Source organism: Pleurodeles waltl, chromosome 4_2 (genome assembly GCF_031143425.1).
Source record: "Pleurodeles waltl isolate 20211129_DDA chromosome 4_2, aPleWal1.hap1.20221129, whole genome shotgun sequence".
Lineage (NCBI taxonomy): Eukaryota > Metazoa > Chordata > Amphibia > Caudata > Salamandridae > Pleurodeles > Pleurodeles waltl.
In genome coordinates, this window is record NC_090443.1 from 295852614 (window position 1) to 295880250 (window position 27637).

General features: G+C 43.5%; 1 protein-coding gene across 2 annotated transcripts in view; it reads right to left on the reverse strand.

Annotated features, from left to right (window-relative positions):
• IFT56 (intraflagellar transport 56) overlaps positions 1-27637 on the reverse strand; it is a 674300-nt gene that overhangs the window by 548790 nt on the left and 97873 nt on the right. For both annotated transcript variants that reach the window (XM_069231232.1, XM_069231233.1), the window contains exons 3-5: positions 24869-24961; positions 21323-21437; positions 8155-8204 (exon numbers count right to left, since the gene is read on the reverse strand). In XM_069231232.1, the coding sequence (XP_069087333.1) occupies positions 8155-8204; positions 21323-21437; positions 24869-24961 (258 nt within the window). The remainder of the gene's footprint in view (positions 1-8154; positions 8205-21322; positions 21438-24868; positions 24962-27637) is intronic.

Genomic DNA, 27637 nt, shown 5'->3' on the forward strand with positions numbered 1-27637 from the left:
TGAGCCAGACCCAGTAGGAAGGCCCTGTAGCACTGAGGGACTACTAACATGTGTTGCACCAGGTTCAGGAGCCTTAGGCTCGCTATACAGGAGATCATTCTCGTAGTAAATCAGGTACTTGCCAGAGGCATCACCAGCTGCCTGGGCCTCAGCCTGCTGCCGAAGACCCTCAAGAGTAGGGCACTCCAGCACCCTGCAGAACTCCCCCTCGTAGGACCTCCTTCCTGCTTCCAGCTGGACAGCTCAGACAGGTTCCCCAGTTCAGCTACTTCCTCCCCAGTAGATATCGGGTCCTCTGCCTCAGGTTCAGCCTCCTCACGGACAGTGGGAATCTCAGGAGCAGGTTTCCCGCACCCCTTGCCCTTCCTCTTCTTGGCAGGACCGTACCATTTTTCCAGGCTCCAGATCCTTCTGATTACCATTTCAAGCTGCCATGGACTGTGTGGCCAGGCACACCCACTCAATTTCAAGCTGCCATGGACTTTGTGGCCAGGCACACCCACTCAGGCAACCCCAATATTCCCAAGGGTGACCTGAACTTCACCTCCTTCCAGATGGTATGCTCCAGGTCATTGCCCAGCAGATAATCCACAGGCATGGATGGACTCACAACTACAGGGAGTGCAGAATTATTAGGCAAATGAGTATTTTGACCACATCATCCTCTTTATGCATGTTGTCTTACTCCAAGCTGTATAGGCTCGAAAGCCTACTACCAATTAAGCATATTAGGTGATGTGCATCTCTGTAATGAGAAGGGGTGTGGTCTAATGACATCAACACCCTATATCAGGTGTGCATAATTATTAGGCAACTTCCTTTCCTTTGGCAAAATGGGTCAAAAGAAGGACTTGACAGGCTCAGAAAAGTCAAAAATAGTGAGATATCTTGCAGAGGGATGCAGCACTCTTAAAATTGCAAAGCTTCTGAAGCGTGATCATCGAACAATCAAGCGTTTCATTCAAAATAGTCAACAGGGTCGCAAGAAGCGTGTGGAAAAACCAAGGCGCAAAATAACTGCCCATGAACTGAGAAAAGTCAAGCGTGCAGCTGCCACGATGCCACTTGCCACCAGTTTGGCCATATTTCAGAGCTGCAACATCACTGGAGTGCCCAAAAGCACAAGGTGTGCAATACTCAGAGACATGGCCAAGGTAAGAAAGGCTGAAAGACGACCACCACTGAACAAGACACACAAGCTGAAACGTCAAGACTGGGCCAAGAAATATCTCAAGACTGATTTTTCTAAGGTTTTATGGACTGATGAAATGAGAGTGAGTCTTGATGGGCCAGATGGATGGGCCCGTGGCTGGATTGGTAAAGGGCAGAGAGCTCCAGTCCGACTCAGACACCAGCAAGGTGGAGGTGGAGTACTGGTTTGGGCTGGTATCATCAAAGATGAGCTTGTGGGGCCTTTTCGGGTTGAGGATGGAGTCAAGCTCAACTCCCAGTCCTACTGCCAGTTCCTGGAAGACACCTTCTTCAAGCAGTGGTACAGGAAGAAGTCTGCATCCTTCAAGAAAAACATGATTTTCATGCAGGGCAATGCTCCATCACACGCGTCCAAGTACTCCACAGCGTGGCTGGCAAGAAAGGGTATAAAAGAAGGAAATCTAATGACATGGCCTCCTTGTTCACCTGATCTGAACCCCATTGAGAACCTGTGGTCCATCATCAAATGTGAGATTTACAAGGAGGGAAAACAGTACACCTCTCTGAACAGTGTCTGGGAGGCTGTGGTTGCTGCTGCACGCAATGTTGATGGTGAACAGATCAAAACACTGACAGAATCCATGGATGGCAGGCTTTTGAGTGTCCTTGCAAAGAAAGGTGGCTATATTGGTCACTGATTTGTTTTTGTTTTGTTTTTGAATGTCAGAAATGTATATTTGTGAATGTTGAGATGTTATATTGGTTTCACTGGTAATAATAAATAATTGAAATGGGTATATATTTGTTTTTTGTTAAGTTGCCTAATAATTATGCACAGTAATAGTCACCTGCACACACAGATATCCCCCTAACATAGCTAAAACTAAAAACAAACTAAAAACTACTTCCAAAAATATTCAGCTTTGATATTAATGAGTTTTTTGGGTTCATTGAGAACATGGTTGTTGTTCAATAATAAAATTAATCCTCAAAAATACAACTTGCCTAATAATTCTGCACTCCCTGTATCTTAAGCAGACCTGAGATCCGGCCCACCCCATTCAAAAGGAACCAGAGCAACTGGGTAGTGGCTCTCACGGTTGTCAGCAGCAATAACTTGGTGGAACACATTAGGGACTACCTGCTCTGAAGACAACAGATGACACCTGACAGAGGTCGTGCTGACTCCTGTGTCTCTCAGAGCCTACACCCTCTGGTCACTGATGGTGACCCACTTACTGTACTTCCTACTATGGTCAGATGTGTGGGTTTTCTGCATCATCTCTCTGTCATCCAGGGACACTGGGGTAACCTCTACACTCTCCCCAAAGCTATCTGGGGTAACCTCCTCCCCAAGCGCTACATTAGCCAACCCAAGTGACTGCCCACCAGTGGAGGCTGTGCCTGCTTGGGACACTTGGCATCTCCCTTGTAGTTAATTACAATTGGAAGGGCACCAACAAAATTCATATAGGAAGTAGTCATCCAAGTATGCTGTTCCAACAAAATCTTAATTTTCCTCAATACAACAAAAAACGCATTTCGTTCACCACCTGTGAACTTCCTCAGGGCATTAATATTTTATATTTGCGTAAAAGGTTGAAGTCTCCCAATGTACCGCCTGCACATATCCAACCACCTATAATCGATTGTGCTGTCCATTTAACTGACATATATTAACTCCAATTCAAATAATTTCGACCCATAATAGCCATGATAAGCCACTCTATGGCAATACATCAACTTCCAAACACACAGTGAAACTCCATGATGAATCTCTCTTGTAGTGTCCTTCTTAGTGACACTCCTAGCACTTTACAGGAGCCTCCTCTGCAGACTTACTGTCAGGGAGCCACTTTTCGTTCTTCTTCTCAATAGGTGGAAGGAAACCCTGGGCCACAGAAATAGTTTGGGGCCCTTTAGAAAAAGCCTACTCTTTTTGACCCCCACCTCTTTTTCTGGTGAGGATCCTGTCCACCCTAGTGGTGACAACCCCAACCGCCAGACACCTTCTTGTGGACCCTGGTGCTGACCTTGTGGTCCATCTCCTTAGCAAGCTCTCTGGGGTTAGTGAGCTTACTGTTAACAATATTTAAGCGCATGATGAAAAATGGCCATCTCTGAAGGGTCACCTCAAACTTTTTGCCTTCCTCCTCCTTTTTTTGTTGGCTTTATGACTCTGGGCACTTTACCACTGCTAACCAGTGCTCAAGGGCATGTGCTCTCTCCCTAAAACATGGTAACATTGGCTAATATCTAATTGGCATACTTAATTTACCTACAAGTCCCTAGTAAAGTGCACTATATGTGCCCCGTGCCTGTAAATTAAATGCTACTAGTGGGCCTGCAGCACTGATTGTGCCACCCACATAAGTAGCCCCTTAGCCATGTCTCAGGCCTGCCATTGCAAGCCCTGTGAGTGCAGTTTCACTGCCACTTCGACTTGGCATTTAAAACTACTTGCCAAGCCTTAATCCTCCTTGTTATTACATATAAGTCACTCCTAAGGTGGCCCTAGGTAGCCCATAGGGCAGGGTGCTATGTAAGTAAAAGGCAGGACATGTACTTCTGGTAGTGAAAAACACCCAAAGTCGTTTTTCACTATTGTGAAGCCTGCCCCTCTTATATGTGAGCATTGCAAATTCCCTTATATACTTTTAAGTGGTCATTTCTGATCTGAAAGGAGTGGCATTGTCATGTTTGGTATGATTGGAATGGTAGTGAGAAATCCTGCTTACTGGTGAAGTTGAATTTACCATTGCTATTTTAGAAATGCCACTTTTAGAAAGTAGGCATTTCTCTGCACTTACTGATCTCTGTGCCTTACAACCTGTCTCCAATCTACATCTGGCCTGTTCTGGTTGACAGCTCCCCTTGTGCATTCCACCCACGCAGCTATAATCACAGGACACTCAGCTGCATCTGCATACTGATGGTTCTTCATGGGCAGGAACGGTGGAGGGGCTCTCACTTAACCTCACAGGTTAGTGGCCTGACCTCACACAAAGAACTGATAGCCCCCCATAGATCTCCTGGCAGACATGACTGGGTTGAAAGGGAAACTGGTGTACCTCAAAACCACTCTTGGAAGTCTCCTCTGCTTCAAAGGCACATTTGGGTATATATACTGGGTCTGTGATCCCCTAAAATCAACACTTCTGGACCTACAACTGGACTGCAGCAGAAAGACTGCCATGCTGCCCAAAGGATTAATCTGGACTTCTTTTCTGGAAGGACAGCTCTCCTGCTTGTTGCCCGGCTGCCTGGTGCTCCATGACTCTGCTAGAGGGACACTGCCTTCCCTCACAAGTGATCTCCAAGGGCTTGGACTTGTTAACAAGTCTCAACGTCATCAAAAACTTCACCAGAGAGAGAAAATCCACAGCGTCAGAAAATCTATGCATTGTATGCAAAATTCAACAGTGCCTGTCTTGCGGCTGAAAAACTGCTGCATCACCTACCAGATCGATGCAGCGCCTGTTTCATACACCCTGCACGTTTCTGATTTTCCACGCATTGCCCTTCGGTGTCAAAATGTCTCTGCATCGTAATAAGAAGCCAAGGCTGCCCACCTGAAAATCATCATATCACCTTTCCTGCGGCGAAAGGATCGACGCATCGCCTCTGCCGCGCCGAAAAAAAAAAAGGATGCTTCACTTTACTTTCCAATGCATCACCTCCTCTGCGGCCCCCATTGTTATTTTTGACGCATCCCAGGTACTTTGTGCTAAAAAGATACATCTATTGATTCCTATGGATTAAGCCTTACCTAAACTTCTAAAAAGTGATATCTTGACTTGTGCATATTGAATTCTTGTTATTTTGGTGTTATTTTATTCTGATATATCTATGTTCCTAAACTGGTGTGGAATACGTTTGTGGTGTTTTCACTGTGTTACTGCATGAGTTATTGCACAAATACTTTACACATTGCCTTCTAAGTTAAGCCTGCCTGCTCTGTGCCAAGCTACCAGAGGGCGAGCACAGGATAATTTAGATTGTGTTGTGACTTACCCTGACTAGGATTGTGGTCCCTCCTTGGACAGGGTGAATACTTCTGCCAACTAGCGACCCAATTTCTAACAGCGCAGATCTATAAAACAAAGACTGAGCAGGTGCTCTATTGCAAACAAATTGTAGAGCCTCTGGTAATCTTTTACCTCACTGTGCTTCATCCAACTATCCAGTGCCTTGCAAAAGGACTCCACACAATCCACCCAGGTCTGTTGGGTTAGTTTCTGACTGTTCCTGAACTTTTATCTGTATTTCTCTGGGGTCAGGCCAAACTTCCTGATTACGGCCTTCTTCATAGGGGGATACGTCATTCTGTATCCCACCTCCTACGGCCAATAGTGTGTCCATCCCTCACTTGGAATGTGCCTCCACGGACTAGCTCCCCAATCCTCCTCAGGGACCCTGTGCATCTGTGAAGCAATCTCATAGACCTCAAAACATCTGTCTATGTTGTTTCCCACCACAAAGTCAGACACCAAGCCCTTCGGTATGTGGAGCCTCCTGTCAGAGGGCACAGAAGATTTGTTGCCACCATCTTGGTTGGACCCTGCCCTCCTGGCTCTGATGTTCAGCTCTCTATTTTTTTCTCTTCCGTGGCCAATCTTTTTGCCTCCACCTCTTTCTCCAATTTGAGCTTAGCCAGCTCCAACGTCCATTTCCTCTCCTCCCTCCTGTCCTTCAGCTCCTCTGGGGACAGGCGTTTTGATGAATGCTCCCTGGCCTGGAAGGAATCATTGCTACTTGCAATGTATCATCCTCCTAGTTTCCAGGCAGTCCCAGATTCTCCAATGAATCCTGGTGTAGCTCCTAATCTCCCTCAATTTCCACATCATCCTCTTCACAGGTCTCATATGCTGTATCCCTAGCTTCTATCCAGACCCTCAGCACATTTTGCAGCTCCACCTTCTTGGTGAAGCCTTTGGTAGAAACCCCATAAGCCTTATAAAAATACTCAAGCTGGGTTACTGTATACTTCTCCAGCTTGGCCAACTCAAACTCCAGTTTTGCGGGTGCAGTATTGGGCCCTCCAATCAGAGGCATGATTTATAAAAAAGAAAAATGCTAATCAGGGATAACTGAAAAATTAAAAATGCCGTTGAGATAGAGCAGCAGAATTGCCGATGGTGATCACAAACAATTGGTTCAAATTGATCTAGATGTAGCTGGTAGTTTACACCAAATTACTGTGAAGTACTGCACAAGCACAAGTCCCATCCTCACTGCTGATCACCAATGCTAGAAACTGGGTATCAGTATGCACCCTGTCAAAGTAGGGACCACAATCCCAGACAGGGTCAGTCAGATACACAACCTAAATGAACCTGTGCTCACCTTCTAGTGGCATGGCACAGAGCAGTCAGACCTAACTTAAGAGGCACTGTGCAAAGTATTTGGGCAACACTTAAATTACAGTACCACAGTGAAAACACCTAAAAAAAGACTCCAAGCCAGTTTAGAAAAATAGAGAATATTTATCTGAGTAATACAAGATCAAAAGTCCAATAAGTAGGACTCAAGAGATTAATTTTTAAATAATAAACTGCAATGTAGTGCTTTAAAGTCAATAGCGCTAGAAGGTTAATTGAGGTTGCGGTGGACTGGGTGAAATCTAAAGTTCAGGTTGACCTCGATAGAGGGCAGGCCTACTACAGGACCCACGCAGGGCCCTCTGAAAAGTATCTTGGATGGAGCAAGTGTCAGCATCGAAGTCCTGATGTGCTGGTTCCGATCCATGCAATCAGGTAGATGCGTCCTCGTCACTGAGCTTTGCAGTCAGTTGAGCAAAGCAGTTGAGCAGAGTGGCAGTCCCTACTGGCAGCACAGCAGTCCTTCCTGGTAGAATATCCTCAACTCCATAAGTGTACTGATTTAGTGGGGTTTGGATCCGGTATTTATACCCAGTTGAGCCTTTGAAGTGGGGAAGGCTTCAAAGAGAGGCCTTTGAAGTGCAGAAGTTTCCTGTCTTTCCTTACCTGGCTCCAGAAAATCTACAGGGGCTTATGCAGCTGTTTGTGTGCGAACAGGCATAGCCCTATTCAGGTGTAAGTGTGAGCTCCTCCCTCCCATCTAGCCCAGGGCGGCCCATCAACCTGGTGATGGGCCATCAGGATGCAAATGTCACACCCCAGCTTCCTTCATGTGTGAGTGTCTACAGGGAATGCACAAAGCCCAGCTGTCACCCACCCATAGAAATGTATTCAGAGAAATAAAGGGTCACAGAATGGTTAAAGTAAGAAAATGCCAACTTTCTAAAAGTGGCATTTTCAGACTTGCAATTTAAAATCACATCTTATGGTGAAGCTGGATTTTGAATTGTGAGTCCAGAGACACCAAACTCCAAATTTCTATCTTTTCCCAATTGGAAGTTACACTTAAAGGCTGCTTTAAGGTAGCCCCAATGTTAACCTATGGGAGAGATAGCCCTTGCAGTAGTGAAAAACAAATTTAGTAGTTTTTCACCATCAGGACATGTTACATGTACAACTTTTTAAATACACTGAACACTGCCCATGTGGCTAACCAGGGCCTACCTTAGGGGTGACTTACATGTAATAAAAAGGAAGGTTTATGCTTGGTAAGTGGGGCATTTGCCAGGTCAAAAAGGCAGTTTAAAACTGCACACACAGGCTCTGCAGTGGCGGGCCTGAGGCATGTATAAAAGGAGTACTGCATTAGGTGGCACAATCAGTGCCGGGGGCCCACTAGTAGCATTTAATTTACAGGCACTGGGCATATATAGTGCAGTCACGGGTTAGGAGTTTTAAAGTGCTCAGAATCCTAAAGACACAAAAAATTAAGTCAGAAAACATGAGATCAGGAGGCAAAAAGTCTGGGGAAACCACACCAATGGTGCCAGGTCTAACTGATGGGCTTGTGGATTGAAATGTAAGGAAGATGGCAACTGACATAGATTTTAACAAGGAGAGACAAGTCAACTGAAACCAAAATAAAGGTAGGAGCAGGACTAGTGAACAGAGGTTTGCGTACCTTGTGTGCCAGGTGGAAAAGGAGGCGGTTCTGCAGACGGCTTTTAGGAGCTAGAATAAAAACAAGGGAAGCCATTATTGACTGGCTATGTTGTATACAAGAAAGAGAATAGCATAAAATAAGACATGTGGTTGTACAAAGCAATACTGAAAGGTGCAGGATACAGAACTGAGCATCAAACAGTGAGTTTGACAGGGCTACAAAGCAGAAAAGACACATTCACCGTCAAATACAGCAAAATGGTTGCCTACACTGTCAGATCTTTGGTAATGTGAGATTATTATTAAACATGTAAAGTAGATTGTAGATGTCATCTAGCCACATATTGTTACATTTTTTACCTGGAGCTACAAATGCAGGTAAGATTCATTTTCCTGGGGTCATCAATCATAACTGTTAGCAGAAAAAATGCAACCACGTTATCTGGTTTAGAAAAGAACAAGAAATGATTTTATCAAGAAAAGAAGGACAAGCCTGACAGGAATGAAAAATCCTGCAAGGCTAATTAATATAAAGTCTGTGTTTTGCTAATCCTCCTAATTGAAGGATTGACTATCATAAATACAAACTTGCATAGTATGTACTTAGGACCTCATATAAATTTTGGTAGACAGGTTACTCTGTCACAACGGTGATGGATATCTGGTCTGTAAAAATATAAATCCCACATGAAATAATGGGATTTATATTTTGGTGGACGGGATATCCGTCACTGTTGTGACGGAGTAACCCGTCCGCCGAAATCTAAATCAGGCCCTAAATGTCCGACTGATGCATGTGTTTGCAATGAAGACTTGTTCGCTGAGAACCACATTACGCTACCATGTACGAAGTGGTTTCCAAAGGAGAGGAGAAATTTTGGAAGCCCTTGACAAAGAGTGTTGTGAAGAAAGAGATCCTGGAAGAGTTATTTTGATAAGCATGAATGACAAATACATTAACTCACAAAGAAAACACTGAAGACCACATTTTACATTTTTTTATCTGAAATGGCAGACTGTCAGCATCATGACATTAGAGTGGATCATTTCTTTCTGTATTCATCCTAGATCTGCCTACATGTAGTCTGGAGGAATGTGTGGATCTTCATACAGAATTATTTTGGGTATGAGGCCGTCAAAATCAACATTCAGGATGTGCAATAATATCTTGACATGCAGCCTGCAAAGAAGATCCTTGTTACCCAGCAACCCAAGATTTGTCTTTATACCATCTGTTAAGAAATACAGAACATTCAACTTTTTTTCTCGAAAACGGATGATACTTTGTGAGTTCAGAAATCTCTTCTGCTCTTCCCAGAGCATAATACACAGAGTGCCCATAATGGTGTTTTTTTCCCCGTGACATGTGTTACAGTCATAGACAATCATTACTTCACAACCCAGTATCTCTTGGACTCACTCAGGAGACAACACTACCTTGGTCATCCCTGCTTCCTGATGTAATACATCACTGATGTGTTGTAGAATGAAAGGTATGAAGGCTTTTTAGAGCAAACATGAGTGCTTTAACTTCCATCAATGTATCCCCTGGTATCACAGTTTTCCACATATGGACTCCCCAGCCCTGAAAGAATGTATCAGTGGTGAGAATCGCTTCTGAGTCTTACTTTAAAATATGCATCCCATCCAAGATATGCCACCAGTTCAAGAAGTTCTGGCATCTCTAGATGATTTAGAAATATTCTTCCAAATCCCCCAATTAGAAGGCATACATGCAGAACCCTCATGTTCAGCCCAGCATGGTGGATTAAAGAATTGTTCCCAGCATCGACCACCATGTTCTAATTGCCCAAAAACGATGCATGTAGAAAAAGGGGCTCCCCTTAGGAAAGGGATTTGATCAGTTTCCTGAAAACAAACTCAGGAACAAAATCTCTTTGAAGGTATCAGAGGTGACTTTTCTTAATTCATAGAAAGACCCAGCTGATGTAGTAGGTGTGTGCTAGAGTCTTACATTAAAGTAGATGTGGCTGATGTAATGTATGCTCTTCAAGTGGAATGACTTTACACTGTGTCATGTATATGATTTGTATGACACTGAGAGCCCATGTGTTTATGGCAACTTCCCCCTAAACTAGTAGATCTTGAATATTCTTCTTACCACACAGTACTGAAAAGTAAGACATCTCTAATTGGAGTTTGGGATGCTGAGCTGGAGCTTTCCCTCTCTATGTTTTTCTGAGAAAACTAGGTTGAAGGCGAAGTCTGACAACCTGTGGTACACGTTGGTTCTGGAAAGAAAAATTAGGCTGAAAATCTTCCCCCAAATCAGGAGCCTGGCAAAAGCAGGGCTCCCACAGGATTCAAAACACTCATTATCAAAAGCAAAATGAATGCCAAAGACGAAACATGCATTTAGAACTTGGCTGTGTCCTTGCTAAGCCAACAGATAAGGTCATTGTCAAAGTGCACCAACCTTATTACTAAGAATCCGAAGGGAACAATGCACTTTCAGTCTCTTACCATGTTTCCCAATAACCATATACAATGAGGCTATTTATCTACTTATGTGTTATTTTTTGAAGCGCAAACCTAGCTGGAAATATAGCAGAGTGCTGTACTGGGGTTAAAGGAAATCATACAGCATATGAGGGATGGGTAAGGTAGTGGTGTATTGGATTGTTATTGCATTTTGCTGTAGTATTCTTTTAAGAGGTGTGTCTTCAACTCTTTCATGATTTGGAGCATTGTCGGGGGGGTCTGTATTGATACAGAGATGTTGGTACATATCTTGGGGGCACAGATGGAAAGGGTCTGCTGCCCGTTCTATCTGAGGGCCTGTAGTATAAACAGGAAATGGGGAATGTGAAAAAAGAGAAAACCGAGGCACCGGATACCACCACTCTGACTCATCACTATAATGGGCACTAATAACTGCAGGTCAAAGTGGATCTCTAAATGCATGGGAGATATCTTAGTAATCTGCCAACAAATTCCTGTATCTATATTTAGCAGTGAAAATGACAAACCTTTAAATGTAGGTCTATGAAAACAACTCTTTGTGTTCTCGTATGATGCTTGCTATTTCTGAAACTGAAGCATAACAAGAGATGAGTACATTTACAAACTTTCATCAACACTTCTCTATTATTGGTAAGATAACTACCTCAAACTGCATAACTATGTGCTCTATTGATGACGTTTTACTTTGCCACTGTAAAAGTAATTAACAAATATTAATGTTCTGCGCTTCCTACTGTCAGTAGTTCTTATATCAGTTGCTAAGAACTCTTGTACCCTACCTTACTCATATATACGTATCATATAAAACAATCATCTTGACCTGAGAATGCTTCTTGTTTCTCTACAGGATCAAATCCCGGTTTAAAAGCAACAACTTCTAAAAAAAAATCTGCAGTAATGCTTAACGTCAAATGCCCAAAGGAGTTCACAGTTTGTACCTCAAAACAACTAGATTTTCAGAATATTTCTCTGTATTAACAACTTATCTTCCAATAAACCCTCTACGAAGCAACTGTAGTTTGTCACTATGAAATTCTGCATTCAAGATGGAGGTATTGGCTGCAGGAACACTGAAGCATTATTCCCTAGTGTGGACACCGTGAAACACGGTGGACGTTATACCCAATGATCTAGGATGGGCACCGTCATCTGCAAAGTTCAAGAGTGGGAAATGTAATTTGCCATTAGGACGCTGTCTTTTAGTACGTTATTCACACGTACAAAGACTCGCACTAAGCAGAGCCAAATGTGCAAACCCTCACACTAAGCAGCTCCAACTGTGAAGACTGCCAGCCTTTCTTTCTCTGAAATTAACTTGGAGCAAGATGGTGTGGAGTATTATGCTCCAGTGCAATAAGTGGTAAAGTCATGCCTCCTAACAATGTAATGTCAGATTCCTCCTTAAATCTATTGACTTCGATATTGGGAAAAGTGTGCCTAAGTGTTTCCCGAGAGTGAAAAGTCAGAAACGTCCTTAAGGTAACACCATTCACCATGTCTGTCCAGCCATGTATGATGAAGTCCTATCACTGTGGCTGGAAACAACCTAACCCCCTGTTACCAAGATCAGATATGCCTGTCTCTTATTCTTGGGCAGATGCTGGATTAGGTTCCCAAACTTGCACTTTTGGGACCTGCCATACCACCTTAGGAATGGATCTAAATTGCATATGTACGGATAAATCACTAGTAGAGCAGACTTTCTTGTCTGTGAGATTCATTTTCTTACTATCGTTCTTGAGTGTCCAGTGAGACGAGACAACAATCTGGAAGCATAACACACTCATTTTTTAGCAGTGGATGTTTCTACTGAGTCCACAGTTGGATGGTCCATGAAGAAAAATGCTTATTTAAGAGAATCCTCGTACTTCATCTTTTTTCACTGTTGACAAGATCTTTAGCAGGTCGTGATCATGAACTCTTGAATCACTGCTTCTAGAAATCACAGCAGTAATGGCATTTTACTTCAGGAGCAGAGGTAAGCTCCAGGGTCTCAAACATGGTGGGTGTCTGGACATTATTAGAAGATCTGATATTAAGCATCGTTGTCATTTCCCATGTGATTTCATTAAATGAAATGTAATCAAAAGCCAGGATAGATTGAGCTGTTGTTTAACTAGGGGAAGACAACGAGTCTAACAGAATCATAAGCAGAAGTGTAATCTAGGACCACTGAAAAGTAAACAGCCAGTCCATTTGCTACTTTAGTAGCAAAAGGGAAATGGTAAGAGTGTTGTTTCTTTTCAATACAGGCAAAAATAACAGAGTTATATTGTTTAGAGTCCCAGGCAGATACCTATTGTGTCTGGACCCTCAAATATCAAGGAATTTCATGGGAACTAATGCAGGAGAAGAAATCACTGGTACTTGCCTTCGCCATCAAATGTCTTTTCAAGATAAAATAGTCTCTTAGTGGCAAGTAGTTGTTAGGTGTTAATGGTGCTGTCTACAAGGTTCTTGGTGGTGAAGCTGGTTTGAAAATAAGGTTGCGGCCAAAGGTTGGCCTCCAGCAGCCAACTTAGGTAACCCTTCAACATTATCTGAAGCAGAGGATGTTCTAAGAGAAAGGAGGCTCATTTTCACACAATGAAATCCACATGGTTCAATTAAAATTTTTGAAATTGCCCTTGTGGTCACAGAAAGGCAAAGGGACAATTAGAGTGCACAATGCCTCCCTATTGTTCTACAATAGTTAATAAAATCTTTCGATGGGGGACATTTTAGACAAAAGCATGAGCAAATTAAAATAAAAAATAAAAGCTCAAGACACTGATGAAAAAACAAATAACTAAAAAAAATAAGGTGGAAGGACCTATTTCTCAATGATGCCCTTGCATTAGTGGTTTTTCGTTGACAAAACAAAATATATATATTTTTTGTTTGAAATCTTGTTTCAATAGCTCCACCATAGTTATAGAGGTGACCGTGAGTCCAACGAAAATGCTGTTTTTGTTAATGTTTGACAGTTTGATTATTTTTTACCATCTGCTCAGATTTGATTGTTCATTCCAAATTGGTGAGGTTCGAGAGTTATTAAATACATTAAATATTTTTTGAGTTGTGCATAACAAATCCTTTGTGGTAATTCTTGCTTCCTGCTACGGCAATAAGTAATGGCCATAGTTACTGCTAATTTTGCATGAGGGCAGCGTTTGTGTCAATATGCGGATTGGTGGTCATGTGACTTGGTGTAAATGCTTCAGCTATTTGTCATTAAATAAATGAACTATAATCCAAAATCCACACTTGAAAGGATTAATCTTTTGCATAGCTGTCTCTTGAAGGTTGTGAACCAGTTTACATGATTTGAAGAAGATTTTTTAATCGATTGACTGACAGGACATGCAGTTCACAAACTCACAACGAACCAAACCTTGTCTAATTGGACAATGACATTTTCCTTTCCCTCTGTCATTAATCGGTATGTGACACAGGATAGGTGGTTCAGAAACAAAGTACACCAAAAACTGCAGGAATAAGCTGCTTACGGAACAAGCTCAAATGAGTGGAAAAAGCCCACAAATTCCACAAGAAGGCCATTTGAAAACCAAAGAGGGTTTGTGAACCCTAACAACAGTTTGTAAACATAGGCTAATCACACCTTAGAAAGTTCACAAATTTAAGTCAGTGGTTCGAAATACTGTACATGATCACATACACTTCACAATTTGCGCAAGTCATTTTAGAAATCACCATATTAACAGAGATTTCAATAACTGGTGGTTCATGATAAAGGAATGCTGAATTAGGGATTGGGGGGCCGCACCACAACCCCCAGCATTATCTGTGGCAGGAGGGGCCACCAAAGCCGCATCCACGCCTGGAGGTGCATATATTGACTTTCGTGTTCCCGCTGTGCAGAACGCTGAATTGGAGACCGAGGGGATGCACTACAACCCCCAGCATTATCACCGGCAGGAGGGGGCGCCAATGCTGTGTCCGTGCCTGGAGGCGCATATAGTGACTTTCACATTCCCATTGCACGGGATGCGCCTGGGCGAAGACCGGGCCCACCTTCGCCCGTCATCGCCTGGAGGAGACTGGGCCACCCCTCTTTTATTGACATCATTTTGGATTTTCTGGGGCGAGTGTCCCCTCTTATGCTCCTTAGGTTAATTTTCTACTTGGTTGAGGGCATTATGGGGAAACGTAAACTGCCCTTGCAGGAAAATAGGGAAATTCCCTCCAAGCCCTCTCAAGGATCCACCCTCAACTCTTTTCTGACCCAGGCAATGGGGGTGATAGCCAAGGAAATTGACCTTGCAGAACAGCATCTATCCTAGGATGTTGGAGAAGAAGGCATCAGTCATAGTTTGCCCACATCCACTGGGCAAGATTTGCAGAATATACAGGCTCCAGTGGTTCCTAATGATTCTATTGACTTGGCTATCCCCTTAAGTCTGGCATCTGACTCTATAGAACCTTCCTTAGGGTTCTTAGCCCAGGACCCCCTAAACTGCAGCGATTATGCTCCTGCAACCAAGAGGAAGCACCAACCAAAACACCCTGTGAATCGTGATTACCCGGATAGAACTGTGATCAAAAGGCACTCCCTAGCCACCCAGGAAATGAACTGGCTGGACTGGGACTCTATATTGGTCAAATTTGAAACTGTGGTCGACTGTGTGGCTCCCTTAATAGAGAGACTTCATAGACTGGAATTATCTGTTCTTGCTATGGCTAGCCCTGTAACCAAGGTCAACACCTCCCCCACGTCACTATGACCCAGTTGGCTTAGACAGTTACCACGGCTCCAGTAGGAGTTTCTAATAGTCACCAAACTGAGGCAGCTGGGCCTATTAACCCAATTATAGTCCCAGACATTGCACCCATTGTCCAAGCGGACCAGTTTAACCAAGGGGATGTGGGGGAGGCAGCTCCGAGGGTCAACAATCTACCATGCCTAAACCTGCCACCTGAATGCTGCCCCTATGTTGCGGTTATGAGTGGGATGCCTTGTCTTAGGTCACCTAGGAAGGACTCTATGGCTGACCTTTTAAATAAAGTTTGCCATTGGCAGTGCCAAACGCCAATTTCAACATCAGGGAGTATAGTGATATACTATTTGCAAGGAGAGTGGACTGGATGGGTCCATTTGGAAAGAAGATTGCTGCCGATCGTATAGTGGTCAGCTGCAGATCACCCAGCTTGGCAAGTCAATTAATTTCTATCTCAGGTAAAACCTTTTTGCCTGACACAGCCATCAAAATCTTTGCTCTGGGTTTTTCTCCAGACACCTGCAGCCCCGAAATGCGGCAGGGTTTCCCCCTACTCCTTTGACTGCCTGAGTGCTGCCTCATATTCCTACTAGAAATAGGTTTTCCCCCCTAACTGACCTGGATGGTAATGATTGACTGTCAGGCACCACTATTTTGGGATGTAGTAATAGGGTTCCTATAACTAACGATTCTCCACCCACAGGAACCACTTTTGTAGAGGGTGCGGAAGTAAAGTTCCTTTCATGGAATTGTGCGGGCCTTAGGGATAGGATCTTTGACCCGGAGTGGTTGACATTTACTTCCCAATTTGATGTGATTGTATTACAAGAAACATGGACCCAGGGTTTGCTTACAGTGGAGGGGTTTGTAATCTCCGACAACCCCTCCGTCGGGTATAGAGCATGAGGAGAGTTAGCCATCCTGTTACATATCACAAAACAACCTAGGGTCACTCAGGCCCCCTTTTGCCACATTGGGATCCAGATATTGTGGGTTGTCTTCTCTCAAAGTTTCCATTTCTTTCTAGTGAATTTTTACAAGTTTGTATGTGACTTGGGCTGTCAGATTAAGATCTTTTTTCAAGTATTAACTATCCTGGAGGGTAGGTCTGGCTCAAGCCTGGGTTGTTTTAATGTCTTTTTTGCAGGGGATTATAATGTTAAATTGGGCACTACCTCTACCTTTGTCGATCCTTTTTTAACAGGTGACACTCCTGTGACCATTGAAGGCCCTGATGCCAGAGGAAGGCTGCTGTTCAACATGCTTTGGCAGGCTGGTCTCTACAATTTAATGGAGCTGGTGGAGGATTCCCTTAGCAGCCAGCCCACCTTTGTAGGGTGGGGCTAGGAGACTGTCAGACTATATTCACCTCTAAATCCCTTCGTCAGTTTTTTAACAGGGAGGAGGTATGTTTCTCCGTACAGTGACCACAATGCAATTGAAGTGAGGCTGGCTATACCAACCACTGCTCCCCCATTTGGAACCACCAGTGGGACAGGCTTGTTCCCAAAAGATCAGGGGCGAAGTATTGAATGGCACAAAGTACCGATCCCCAAGCTGCAGGAATCCTTAATAAAGACAAGCCTGACTAGGATTTTAGGCTCTTTGCTATTGTATAAGGCCTCAGCTGAGGCAGTTATGAATGATTTCCAGATTTCAAAGTGCACTATCAGATCTATTATGCTTGAATTGTCTGGGCCTCCTAGAGCCTCTGCAGCTGGCTGGTTTGATAAAAACTATAGATTGGCATGCAAGCAATTACATAGTGCCCTTAGGATAATGCCCAGGGACCAGCAACTTGTTAAGTCAGCCAGGGCTGCTTATAAAGTTGCAGGGAGAAAGAGGAAGTATGCCCTTAAGGAAGAAATGTGGGAGAAGCTACTGAGCACCTGCCAAGTGGGTGATGCAAGGGATTTTTGGAGCACAGTTAACGGCAAGCCTGCCTATCAAGTTTCTCCCAGTGGGATAGGAACTAGTATTCCCGCCATAAGGTGGGTGGCACATTTCAAGAAGGTTTAGTTGCTGGGTGCCGAAGTTTCTACGACTATGGCTCAGACACTGCCACCATTCCCACTCAGCATCAATTTTGGATTAGAGGAGGTTGAGTTGGCAATTATAGGTAGCCCACCCAACAAAGCACCAGGACCTGATGGGGTCCCCATGGTCCTCTGTAAGGGGAATATTCGTTTTTGGGCACCACTATTGACAAATGTTTTGAATGCTGTTCTCAAAACTGAAATTCACAGTTCTTGGAAATCAGCAGTTATCGTCCGGGTTTTTTAAAAGGAATGTAGACAGGAACGAGGATGCTATCGCCTAATCTCTTTACTTGACTCAACTGTCAAGATTGTAGGACGTATTATTGTAAGTCGCACTGAGGATTGGGCTCAAGCCAACAATGCCCTCTGTCCAGCCCAGAACAGGTTTAGAGATGGTAGGGGGACGATGGAGCAATGCCTGAACCTAAACCTGCTGGTGGGCAAATATGTAGTGGCAAAGAAGGGAGCGATTTACCTTGCCTTCATGGCCCTGAGGTGTGCGTTCAACAGGGTAAATTGCTCTAAGCTTTGGAGTATTTTAGAGAGTTTGAGATTTCCACAACCTTTGGTTAATTTTCTTAGAGCCCTACACACAGGGGTTAATGCTTCAGTTAGGTTCGGCTCGGGGGGTGAGTGCTCTGACTCTTACAAGCCTATTAAGAGGCATCAGGCAAGGGTGTGTTTTGACGCCTATACTATTTTTGTTATATATTGATGGGCTGAACCCCTTCCTGGCAACCAATGGTAAAGATACTCAGAGGATAAAATCTTTCCTGGTTCCCCATTATTGTACACCAATGATGCATACATTAAATGGCCTAATGGGCTTGGAGGACCTTTTTGTTCAATTCATGGGGGATTTGGAGCTTGACGTTAACGTTACGAAGACACATTTTATGGTTTGTGGGAGTTGTCCTTTCAAACTAAGACCAATCACGATCAAACGGCAGGCTGTTTAGTAGGGTGGCCTCATTTGCTTACCTGGGGGTTACTTTTGATCAGCAGTGCACATGGACTCCTTGTCTAGCTAACAATGTTCTCTGATTTTACCACTACTCCAGATTTATAAGTTGAAATCTTTGCCAGTTCTCTTATATGGGGCGCCTATCTGGGGATATCGTTATGGTCAGACCATACAACAGGAAGAAAAACAATTCAGTAGAATGCTTTTGGGCCTGGGTCCCTCATGCTCTAGCTTCTTTGTGCATGATGAGATGGATCTTGACTATGCAGAAGAGTAGTGAACACACCACCTTTAATAGAGAGATCATTGAAATTGTCTTAGCTGTGAGCAAGGACATAAAATCCTGTGGTTATATTATATTAAGGGGATTGCTTTCTCGATAGGGTGTCCAGATTTGTTTCATAGCGCACAGCTGGTAACTAAGAGTGAAAGAAAGCTAGTCAAGGAGCATTTTCTCAAGCAGGCCAGAGAATGCAGAGAGAACTTGGCCTGGGGTAACCCATCCTTGAGACGTCTATTGCTCCTGAAAACTACAGCTGGTCCTGAAGCATATCTCTCCTTTGTTAGAAATCCATGGGCGAGATCGCTTATCACCAGATTCAGGCTGGGCATTATTAGGGTGAATCTGCTTCCCCCCAAGGACAAGATGATCCGTCTTCCATTAAACTTTGCCCCTGTGATGGTTGTTACCCCAGACTCTTGAGCATTCCGTCCGTTCTGCAGGGATTATGAACCCCAAGGAGGAGGTTTTTAATGCCAATTCTTAAAGCAAAGGGCTTTTTACAAATCCAACCTGCCTTTCTTTAGCTTGACCTGCTAAGCAATTATACTGTGGCTTTGGCAATTTGTTCTTTTATGAAATGTGCCCTGTTTTGGAACAGAGTGATGAACTATGGTTTTTAGTACATTGATGTGCCACCCCATTTTATTATGTTTAGACATGAAGGGTAACATATTCTTTTCAGCTATTAATTTTAGCAGTTTTTATGATGTAACAGAGTTTATGACATGGCTTTAATTGTATTGAATGTGGTCATGCTTTTATGATTATATTTATAATCAAAATAAAGAAATTCAATTCAGTTCATAAAGGAAACCAGGTTCATGAAGCAAAAGCCTCATTAAAGTGATAGCTATAGGTTGTTGTTTGCAAAATTTACAAAATATATTAACAACACAAATATAATAAAAACACCACTACCATTCACTGAAAAAACTCACGTTAAATGAAGTTATGTTTGAAGAATAAAAACTAAGGATGATTGACATTGACCAATTACAGTTATCGTCGACACTGGAACTATAATGCACCTACTGACAAACTATAATTTAAAGAATGTTTTTGGGGAGTGGGAGGATGGAGCTGGTGAAGGTAACCACAAATGGCCAATGACAGTGGATTATCACTTTTATATCTCGCCCATCTCAATCATTGCAACCCATAACATATGTTTTTTTCACTGATGATTTCTAAAAGTGTTCCAGACTTCACTCAACACTAATGGAATTCCCTGCTGGTTATGACCGATTAGAAAAACTGCTGAACATCTTCTGCAGGAATGAGAGGCCATTTCCTTCTGACTGCTTGTGCACAATGTACAAGGATGTGTAAATAACTCTGAGCATCTGGTAGCCCATAAAAGTCTCAGAAACAGAGTTAGCTGTACTTCCCTTTCTTTCAAGGCTCAAGACTGACTGGATATGCTGGACTCTGTATTAATTAAGAAGGTAGGCCTAGATATAGGCTGCTGCTATAATCCAATCATGCATCAGCAGCTGCATGAAATACATTTTAACTGGCAGAGGACCTCCCACACAATTCAGAGATTTCTCTGAGCTTGGAGGGGGTCTTTTGGTGAAAGTGCTTTCGTCACAACGTCAGGAGTCCTTTTGGCAAAGCTTTGATGATGCTTGTCTGCCATGTCATGGCCCAAACAGGGATTTGTTTCTGAAATACAAAAAGTCAAAGGCACCAATGTGCAGAGACTTTTCTCCCTGAGCATCGGGCTAACTGACCATTTTGCTTGCATGGCTCATCCATGAAAAGCATGGGAGTACCAGGCAAGAAAAATAGCCATTACAAGGCCTTGCATCAGTAACGGTGAACTTTGAGATGATTGACCCAGCAATCCTTTGGTGTGTTGCAGGTTCATAGCTCTCCACAGTAGAGCGAGCTGAGGCACGGCCATCAGAAACCTGCGGATTCCACAAATTCTGAATGAGACAATAGAACCGTGAATGTGGTAAGATACAATTGGTGGTAAGATGGTAAGATACAATTTAAGGCAGGTAAACTCTAATGGCGTAGTTCACAAAAGGCCTCCGCAGTGGTGGTAGAGGTCCCGCAGTCACAGCAGAGGTCCCACGCTAGTGGCAGGACATCCATACAACTGTTTCTCATTGCAGAGGTCCTGCCACAAGTGCGAGACCCCGCTGCGACTGCAGGACCCCAGCGACAACTGCAGGGCCTCCGCTGTGACTGCAAAGACTAAGAAGGAAGGAGAGAAATAGAAAAATACTTCTCATGCTTTATGAATGAAAACAAAAGAGCAGGTGACTATGGTAGCCTGTGATGCTGACAAGATCTGCATCGAAAACAGGAAATGACCTGGTTACCTTACAACATAAGACTTCAAGGTATCCAATGTGAGCCAGTGTCATCTCATCCTCTTGCTGATACCCAGATTAAATTATCTAAGGTGGGTGAGGTACTTGATTGAACTAATCTTGAAACTGAACAGCACTTGGAATTTCCTGGGATAAGTACTGAATGGAAAGGCAAAGGAATGAGTAAGTAAAGAAAGTGGCCAAATGAGACTTATAGAAAAGTATGGAAAATATAAGGAGCCTCAGGCATTCCACAGAGCTGACCTGAAGAATAAGTTCCATCTCAGGGCACACACTTTGCGCCCAGTACTGTTTTCATTCATACAGGAGAGTGTTCTATAACCAGGGCTGCAACTCACACCATGCAACACTCACCTTTCATGGCTGCCTCCTCAGACTCCTTGTACATCCCCAAAAAGAAGTATGTGCAGGCGAGGTTCACCCAGACATCAGGGTTACAGGCCTCTTGCTTACTGACGTTGGTGAACTCCTAAAAGGGAAGAGTAAGTGGCAAAGTAAGGCATACCTCTGTCACGGATGAGAAGCAGAAAAGGGAAAAAGAAGCAGAAAACACAAAGAAAGAGATTAAAAAAAAAAAAGGAAACAGACCAGTGGACCAGTGTTATTTATGGAGCCAGGGTTGTGAGAAGGCTGTTAGACATTGAGTCGCAGGGATGTGCCTTTCACAGTGCTTCCAGGAGTGGACAAGTAAGTGAAGGTCAGAGAGAACAATTTCTGGAGAGATATCGAAGGGTGAAGGGCTATGGTGCTCTAAAAGAGTGAGGAATAGACTCTTGTCAAAAACATGTGATGGAGCAGTGTATCAACGTTCATGCTACATGCTGTGTTCAATTTCATAAAATGGAATATAGTTTAGCCCCAAGGACTGGGAAATGGGCTATCTTCTATTTGTAGACACAAAGGAAAGAAGGGAAAGGGCTTATTTAGAATATGGGTGATGTATGATAACCATCAAAAAGTGGGTGATGTCCTATCTGCCTTATATAGAGTGTATAGAACATCTATGCACTGTAAATACGGCAGGTGGGACATATGATGCTATTTGGTGGTTAATTCGCATCTGCCAAATGCTCAATATGGCCCAGAGTCATGAAATATATTCTGCCATCAACCGGCAGCCACTACAAAGGACCAAGGATTTAAAAAAAAAAACATTTTTATTGGCATTTCACATACAACAGTTATATTATGTACATTGCCTGTGGGTGTTTTGCGGGGATTCTTCCACAAGGCACCCATCAATTATACACTTGCAACTGGTGTTCAACAATTGTGTGCCCAGTAATGAGATAGACCTTAGCTCACTGTTTGATGTTGACTGTGTGCTTTCTTAATCTGCTACTGTGTCATGTGGATACACCAATGTATGTGACTGGGCAGGTAAGTATTGAGTTTACAAATGCATACCCTACGAAATAACATTCCCTCAAACCAGTCTGGAAATAGACCGTACTTTGACTCCGTGATGCTACATTCAACAAAGTGCTGGGGGTAACGGTGAGCAAAATAGGAAATAGGGTCAGGGACCACTGTCCAGATTGCGAGGTTGGCGTGGGGGGGGGGCGAGGGAATTAATGGAGATCTTGCCTACGAGTTTGTGTGGTACAATAAGCTGTTTAAATGCTTGTTGCAGGCATGGTTGTGCTGCACAGAGGTCGTACTGTTATGTATATCTGTTTGGGTTTTTATGTTTTCACTGCAGATTCCCTCTACGGCAGTTTGTCGTCTTTTTTTAAACAGCCGAGAGATTGTGACTGGACATATGTCCCATCCATTAGCACTTAGGAATTTCCGGACCCCTCTATTCTCATCTCAATGCATCGCTGTGCTTCCGCTAGCCAAGGATTTGGGGACAGCATTGTACCACTGTTTCATGAGAGGGCCTAAGCTAGCTTTCCAATGCATGGAAATATCGTTGATGGTCAGAAAATCTCATCTTGGCATTACCTACTTTTGGGCGGAGGCTAGGTCAAAACTACAGGCATCTACAGTCTTTTAATAACTCCTCCCCACTGTGCTCTTAAAGTGACTGCTGATGTATTGTAATTCTATGGTCTGCATGACCGAAATAAAGTAAATATGACTGCTGACAACATGCCAGAACGTTCCACTAATGGGCATTTTCACATCATATGAATGAATCCCGCCTCTCCTGCATGGCATCGGGACAGTTGGATGTCATACCAGGGTTCATTTTGCTGAGCGCTTTCTGAGTCAGAGACCCTGTACTATTCGTTGTATTGGCTATTTTACAGTCCAAAGTTTCCAGATACGTTCCTGGTTGATTTCAAAACATTAGCAAACCTTTTCATTAAGAGGAATGGTACAACGTCAGCTTCCCACTTATCACTTAGCCTGTCCAGGGGTGCCCCTCCCAAGCTCAGTAGGGCCCTATAAATCCAGGCAATTTGTCTTCGGCCACAGCCTATCATGAACAAAGCCTCTACAAATCCAAATGTCTGCTGCTCTTAGTCTGTAATACTGCATACCATGTGCAGACCTGCTGTTATGGCCCTATAATGAAAAAAATAACCTGGAGGGAGTACAGTTGTCTCCATTAAAGAGTCAAACATTACTAAAGCCCAATTTTCAAACAGATACCCCTACCGTATCTAGCCCCACATGCTACCAGGCACTTGGTTCTTTGCTGCTCTGGAACCTTAAATGTGCCAATATTGTATTCGATTGGACTTCAGGGGACATGGGCACCTTGCCCTGGGTCCTTTGTAGTGCTGGGATAGGAATTCTACATATGGCAGGAATGCTGTGACTTGGCAATGGGAAGTAGCAGTCGCAGCATCAGTAATCCTCTGTCTGCCGGCAGCATTTCATAAAGTTATTGTCGATTTCGACCAACATAGCCATTTAGTGATCCCACTGGGTATGAGCTGCCATAGAGTACATCTCAAAGTCTGGGACTCCCATGTCCCTGCAACTAACCTGTCATTTCAGCCTTCCTAGTGCAACGTTGTGTCTCCCTCCATTCTATATTATGTTCACTAAGAGACTGATGTCTTTAAAGATCTATTTGGTAATAACTAGTGGTAGATTGGCAAAATAATACAAGACGCATGGTAGCATCAACATTTTGGTTAGGACTAACCTCTCCACAAATATGAGCGGCAGAGTCTTCCATGAGGCTACTTGTGACCCTAAGGCCATTTAGGGGCTCAAGATTAATGTGGCTGCCAGATCCTAAATGGTCTGTAGTTGTTATACTAGGATTTTACACAGTGTGAAGTGGACTAACTTACAATAAGCCATCTGTGCTAGCCGATACCACTGCTTTATGTCTTCCGGCAAACAAAGAGATGGTAATATGGGCTTATTATGTTGGGCATGAAAAAAGCATGCTAAAGGCACAGCTGTACAGGAAAACTACGAGAAAAGGCAAAAGTGAAAAACAACATGGACCAATGTATGGCATTCTCACCTACAGCCTTCAACTATACACATTAGCAGTATGTCACTCATTCACTTTGCTTAAAAATTATTGTACACATGTTTTATGTCCAGGAGGAGTACAGTAAGAATCAATTCTGGACAGAAAGATGGCAACATTTTGTTTTAATGTAGCAGGTGTAGAAAAAAAGTTTCTAGGTGACAGAATAAATTAGATTACTCATCCGAACAATGTCTCCTGTTTAGAAACACCTTTTTTACCATATTTATTTTAAGTATACTTTCTCAGTGGTATGTCAATTGTTTTTCAAATTATCAAAATGTTTTACCCTAAAGGAATAGAATGTCTGCAAAAAATATGTTTTACTATAAAGAAAATGTTGCGTGAAATGCAGATGTACCAAGGTGTCCTTTCCTAAAACCTGTGGGAAGAAGAGGGGCAGCATGTCCACAACCCTATCCAGAATAATGATTCTCCCTATAAAAACCCTGACTCACCTCAAGTGCTCGCTTGTAGTCTCCCAGATGGAAAGCGCAGTAGCCAATCCACAAATCAGAATCCTCATCCCCTTCTCCCGCTTGGCGCTGAAACTGGAGGACAAGAGAAATTAAAATGTATTAGAGAAAGAGACAGAGAGAGGCAGAAAAAAAGAGAGAGAGAGGAGGAGAGAAAGAGAGCGAGAATGTAAAACAAACATTAAACATATCAAAGGGGATGTGCGACCACAGAGAAAGAAGGAGAAAGAAAAAGAAAAAGAAAAAGAAAGGAGACAGGAGAGAGTGAGAGATATGTGTATTTCAGGGTAGAGCACATAGACTAGTAGCTGAAAGTCAACACCCACACTGCTTTGTCAGTGAAATTAGAGGTGTCAATAATGGGAGAAAAACATTTTCTCACCAGTATTATATCGGGTGATGCTGCCTACAAACTAATGTAAATTTAGCTATTACTGGTGAAAGAAGTGAAAGTTACTCTCCGTATCTCCTTTATGCTTGGCGATTCTGTCCCTTTAGTCCTCCAAATCAGAAGTCTTTACAAGGGACGGTACTGGAGAGTAGATGCCCAAGGAACTGAAGGGCTTAGAACCATTAAGAGTGGAGGCTTAACAGTGACTGCACCTCCTCCCAGGCTTCACACGTACCATCACCCCCACCATCCAGCCAGTCTCTAGCACCTCAAATCTCTCTTCCCCACCTAGAATGACACTATTTTATGGTCTAGATGTAGTTGAGGGAAAGGATTGTTAAATGTGCAGGGAGACTGAGACCCCAAAAAAATCAAACAAGCACCACTTTGCTGAAACTCTATGTGTTGCCATAACATCAACTGGAAATGTCCACATGGGTTCATTTCCACGATTATCCAATACCCAGGTAGTATTCCGAAGTTCTGATCCTCGAATAAAAACATGAGTCATAAACAGGCTTTATTGATAGCAAAGTCTTTAGCAATCTCAATTAGATTACCTCAATGAACCAGAGTAAACCAGGCCTCTCAATCAAATTATACCAGAAAGCAAGTCTAGATTAAAGCTGTCAGGTTTAAAAGCTTGCAGTGGGCATCCTTTATGTCTGAAGATAACCAGGTTGCCATAGTTAAAGGCATGACTGGCTCAAGCATTGATTATTTCAATGCTTCTCTGTTATTAAAAAAAAAAAACATTATAAAGCATCAACGCTGAAACATTCAGCAGGAAAGAACAGCAACCTCTGTCAAAATTGGCTCATGTCACACCAGCTCTACACACAATTCATTTGCTGCCAGTCTGGGTGGGATATGAATTTTATTTATTTAAATATTGTAGGAGCCTGGCCTGGTCTGTAGTGGGTACCATAGGTACTTACACTTATACCAAGTCCAGTTATCCCTTATTAGTGAAATGTAGCCAGTATCTGGAAGCCAGGCAGTCTAGAGGTAGCTGTAGGCAAAGCAGCCAAGGCTGGACTAGGAGACATGCAAAGCTTTTGCAATACCACTGTAGTCACATAGAACTTACACACATGAAAGACAATACTCAGTTTTACAAAAATAAAGGTACTTTATTTTAGTCACACAATGCCAAAAATACTTTAGAGATTATACTCCCTTAGGAGGTAAGTAAATTACACAATATATACACTAGTAACCAAAAACAGGTAAGTAAGTAGTCAGAAAATAGTGCAAACAGTGAAAATCACAATAGGTTGCAATGGGCCTAGGGGCAACAGAAACCATATACTAAAATAGTGGATTGCAAAAGTCAGTTGCAAGTAGGCAGTAGGCAAGTGTAGTGTGCAGAAGGGTGCTGGGAGTGTAAGAAAACACCAAAGGTAAGTAAACTACCCCACCCCAGAGCCCAGGAAAGCAGGAGTAAAACACAGCAAGTTTCCTAAAACACACTAGAAGTCGTGATAGAAGATAATGCAAGAACCAGAAGAGACTGCAAGACACCAACAATGGATTCTTGGACCTGAAGACCTGTGGAAGAAGGGGACCAAGTCCAAGAAGCAATGAAGAGTCCAGGGAGAACAGGAGCCATTGCTAACCCAGATGAAGGTGTAAAAGAAGAACCACCGGTGAGAAGACAAAGTCAGTATTGCGCCAAAGAAGAAAGATCCTGGTTCTTGGTTGGTGCAGATGTCCCACGCCAGATGGATGAATGCAGTCTGATTTGCGTTGCTGGATTCCGCCAACAAGCCTTGGCTCACGCAAAACACACAGCTGGCGGAAAATGGCGCTGCCCGTGACCAGGAGGGACCTGGTGGTCTCTACTCAGGCAGGGGAGACCGAGGGGGCTCACAGTGACTCAGAGAGCCCTCAGAAGACCAGGCAGTGCGCACAGGAGTGCCACAGCATGGGGACAAAGGAGGTGCAAATGGAGGCGCACGCAGCACGGCACAAAGAATTTCCATGCCACCGGAGAACCACTCAGGAAGCTGTGCGTCACAGGATGGAGTGCTGGGGGCCTAAGCTGTGCACAAAGAACTTCTTGGAAGGACGCACACAAGCCTTTGCAACTGCAAGTCACGTGGTGCACGGGCATACTGTCTTTGGACAGCTGGAAATTGGGAATGTTGGGGTCACTTGAGTCCACCACCCGTGTCACTGGATCCCCCTGTCGTATGAAGAGGGGACCCAAGCCACCGGTAGTAGCTGCAGAGAGGTGCCTGCTGAAGCAGGGAAGTGACTCCGTCACTCCACGGGAGATTCCTTTGGTTCATCTGGTGCAGGCGGAAGACGGAGGATGCACGACCTGGAAACTGTTGCAGTTGCTTGCAGGAGTTGAA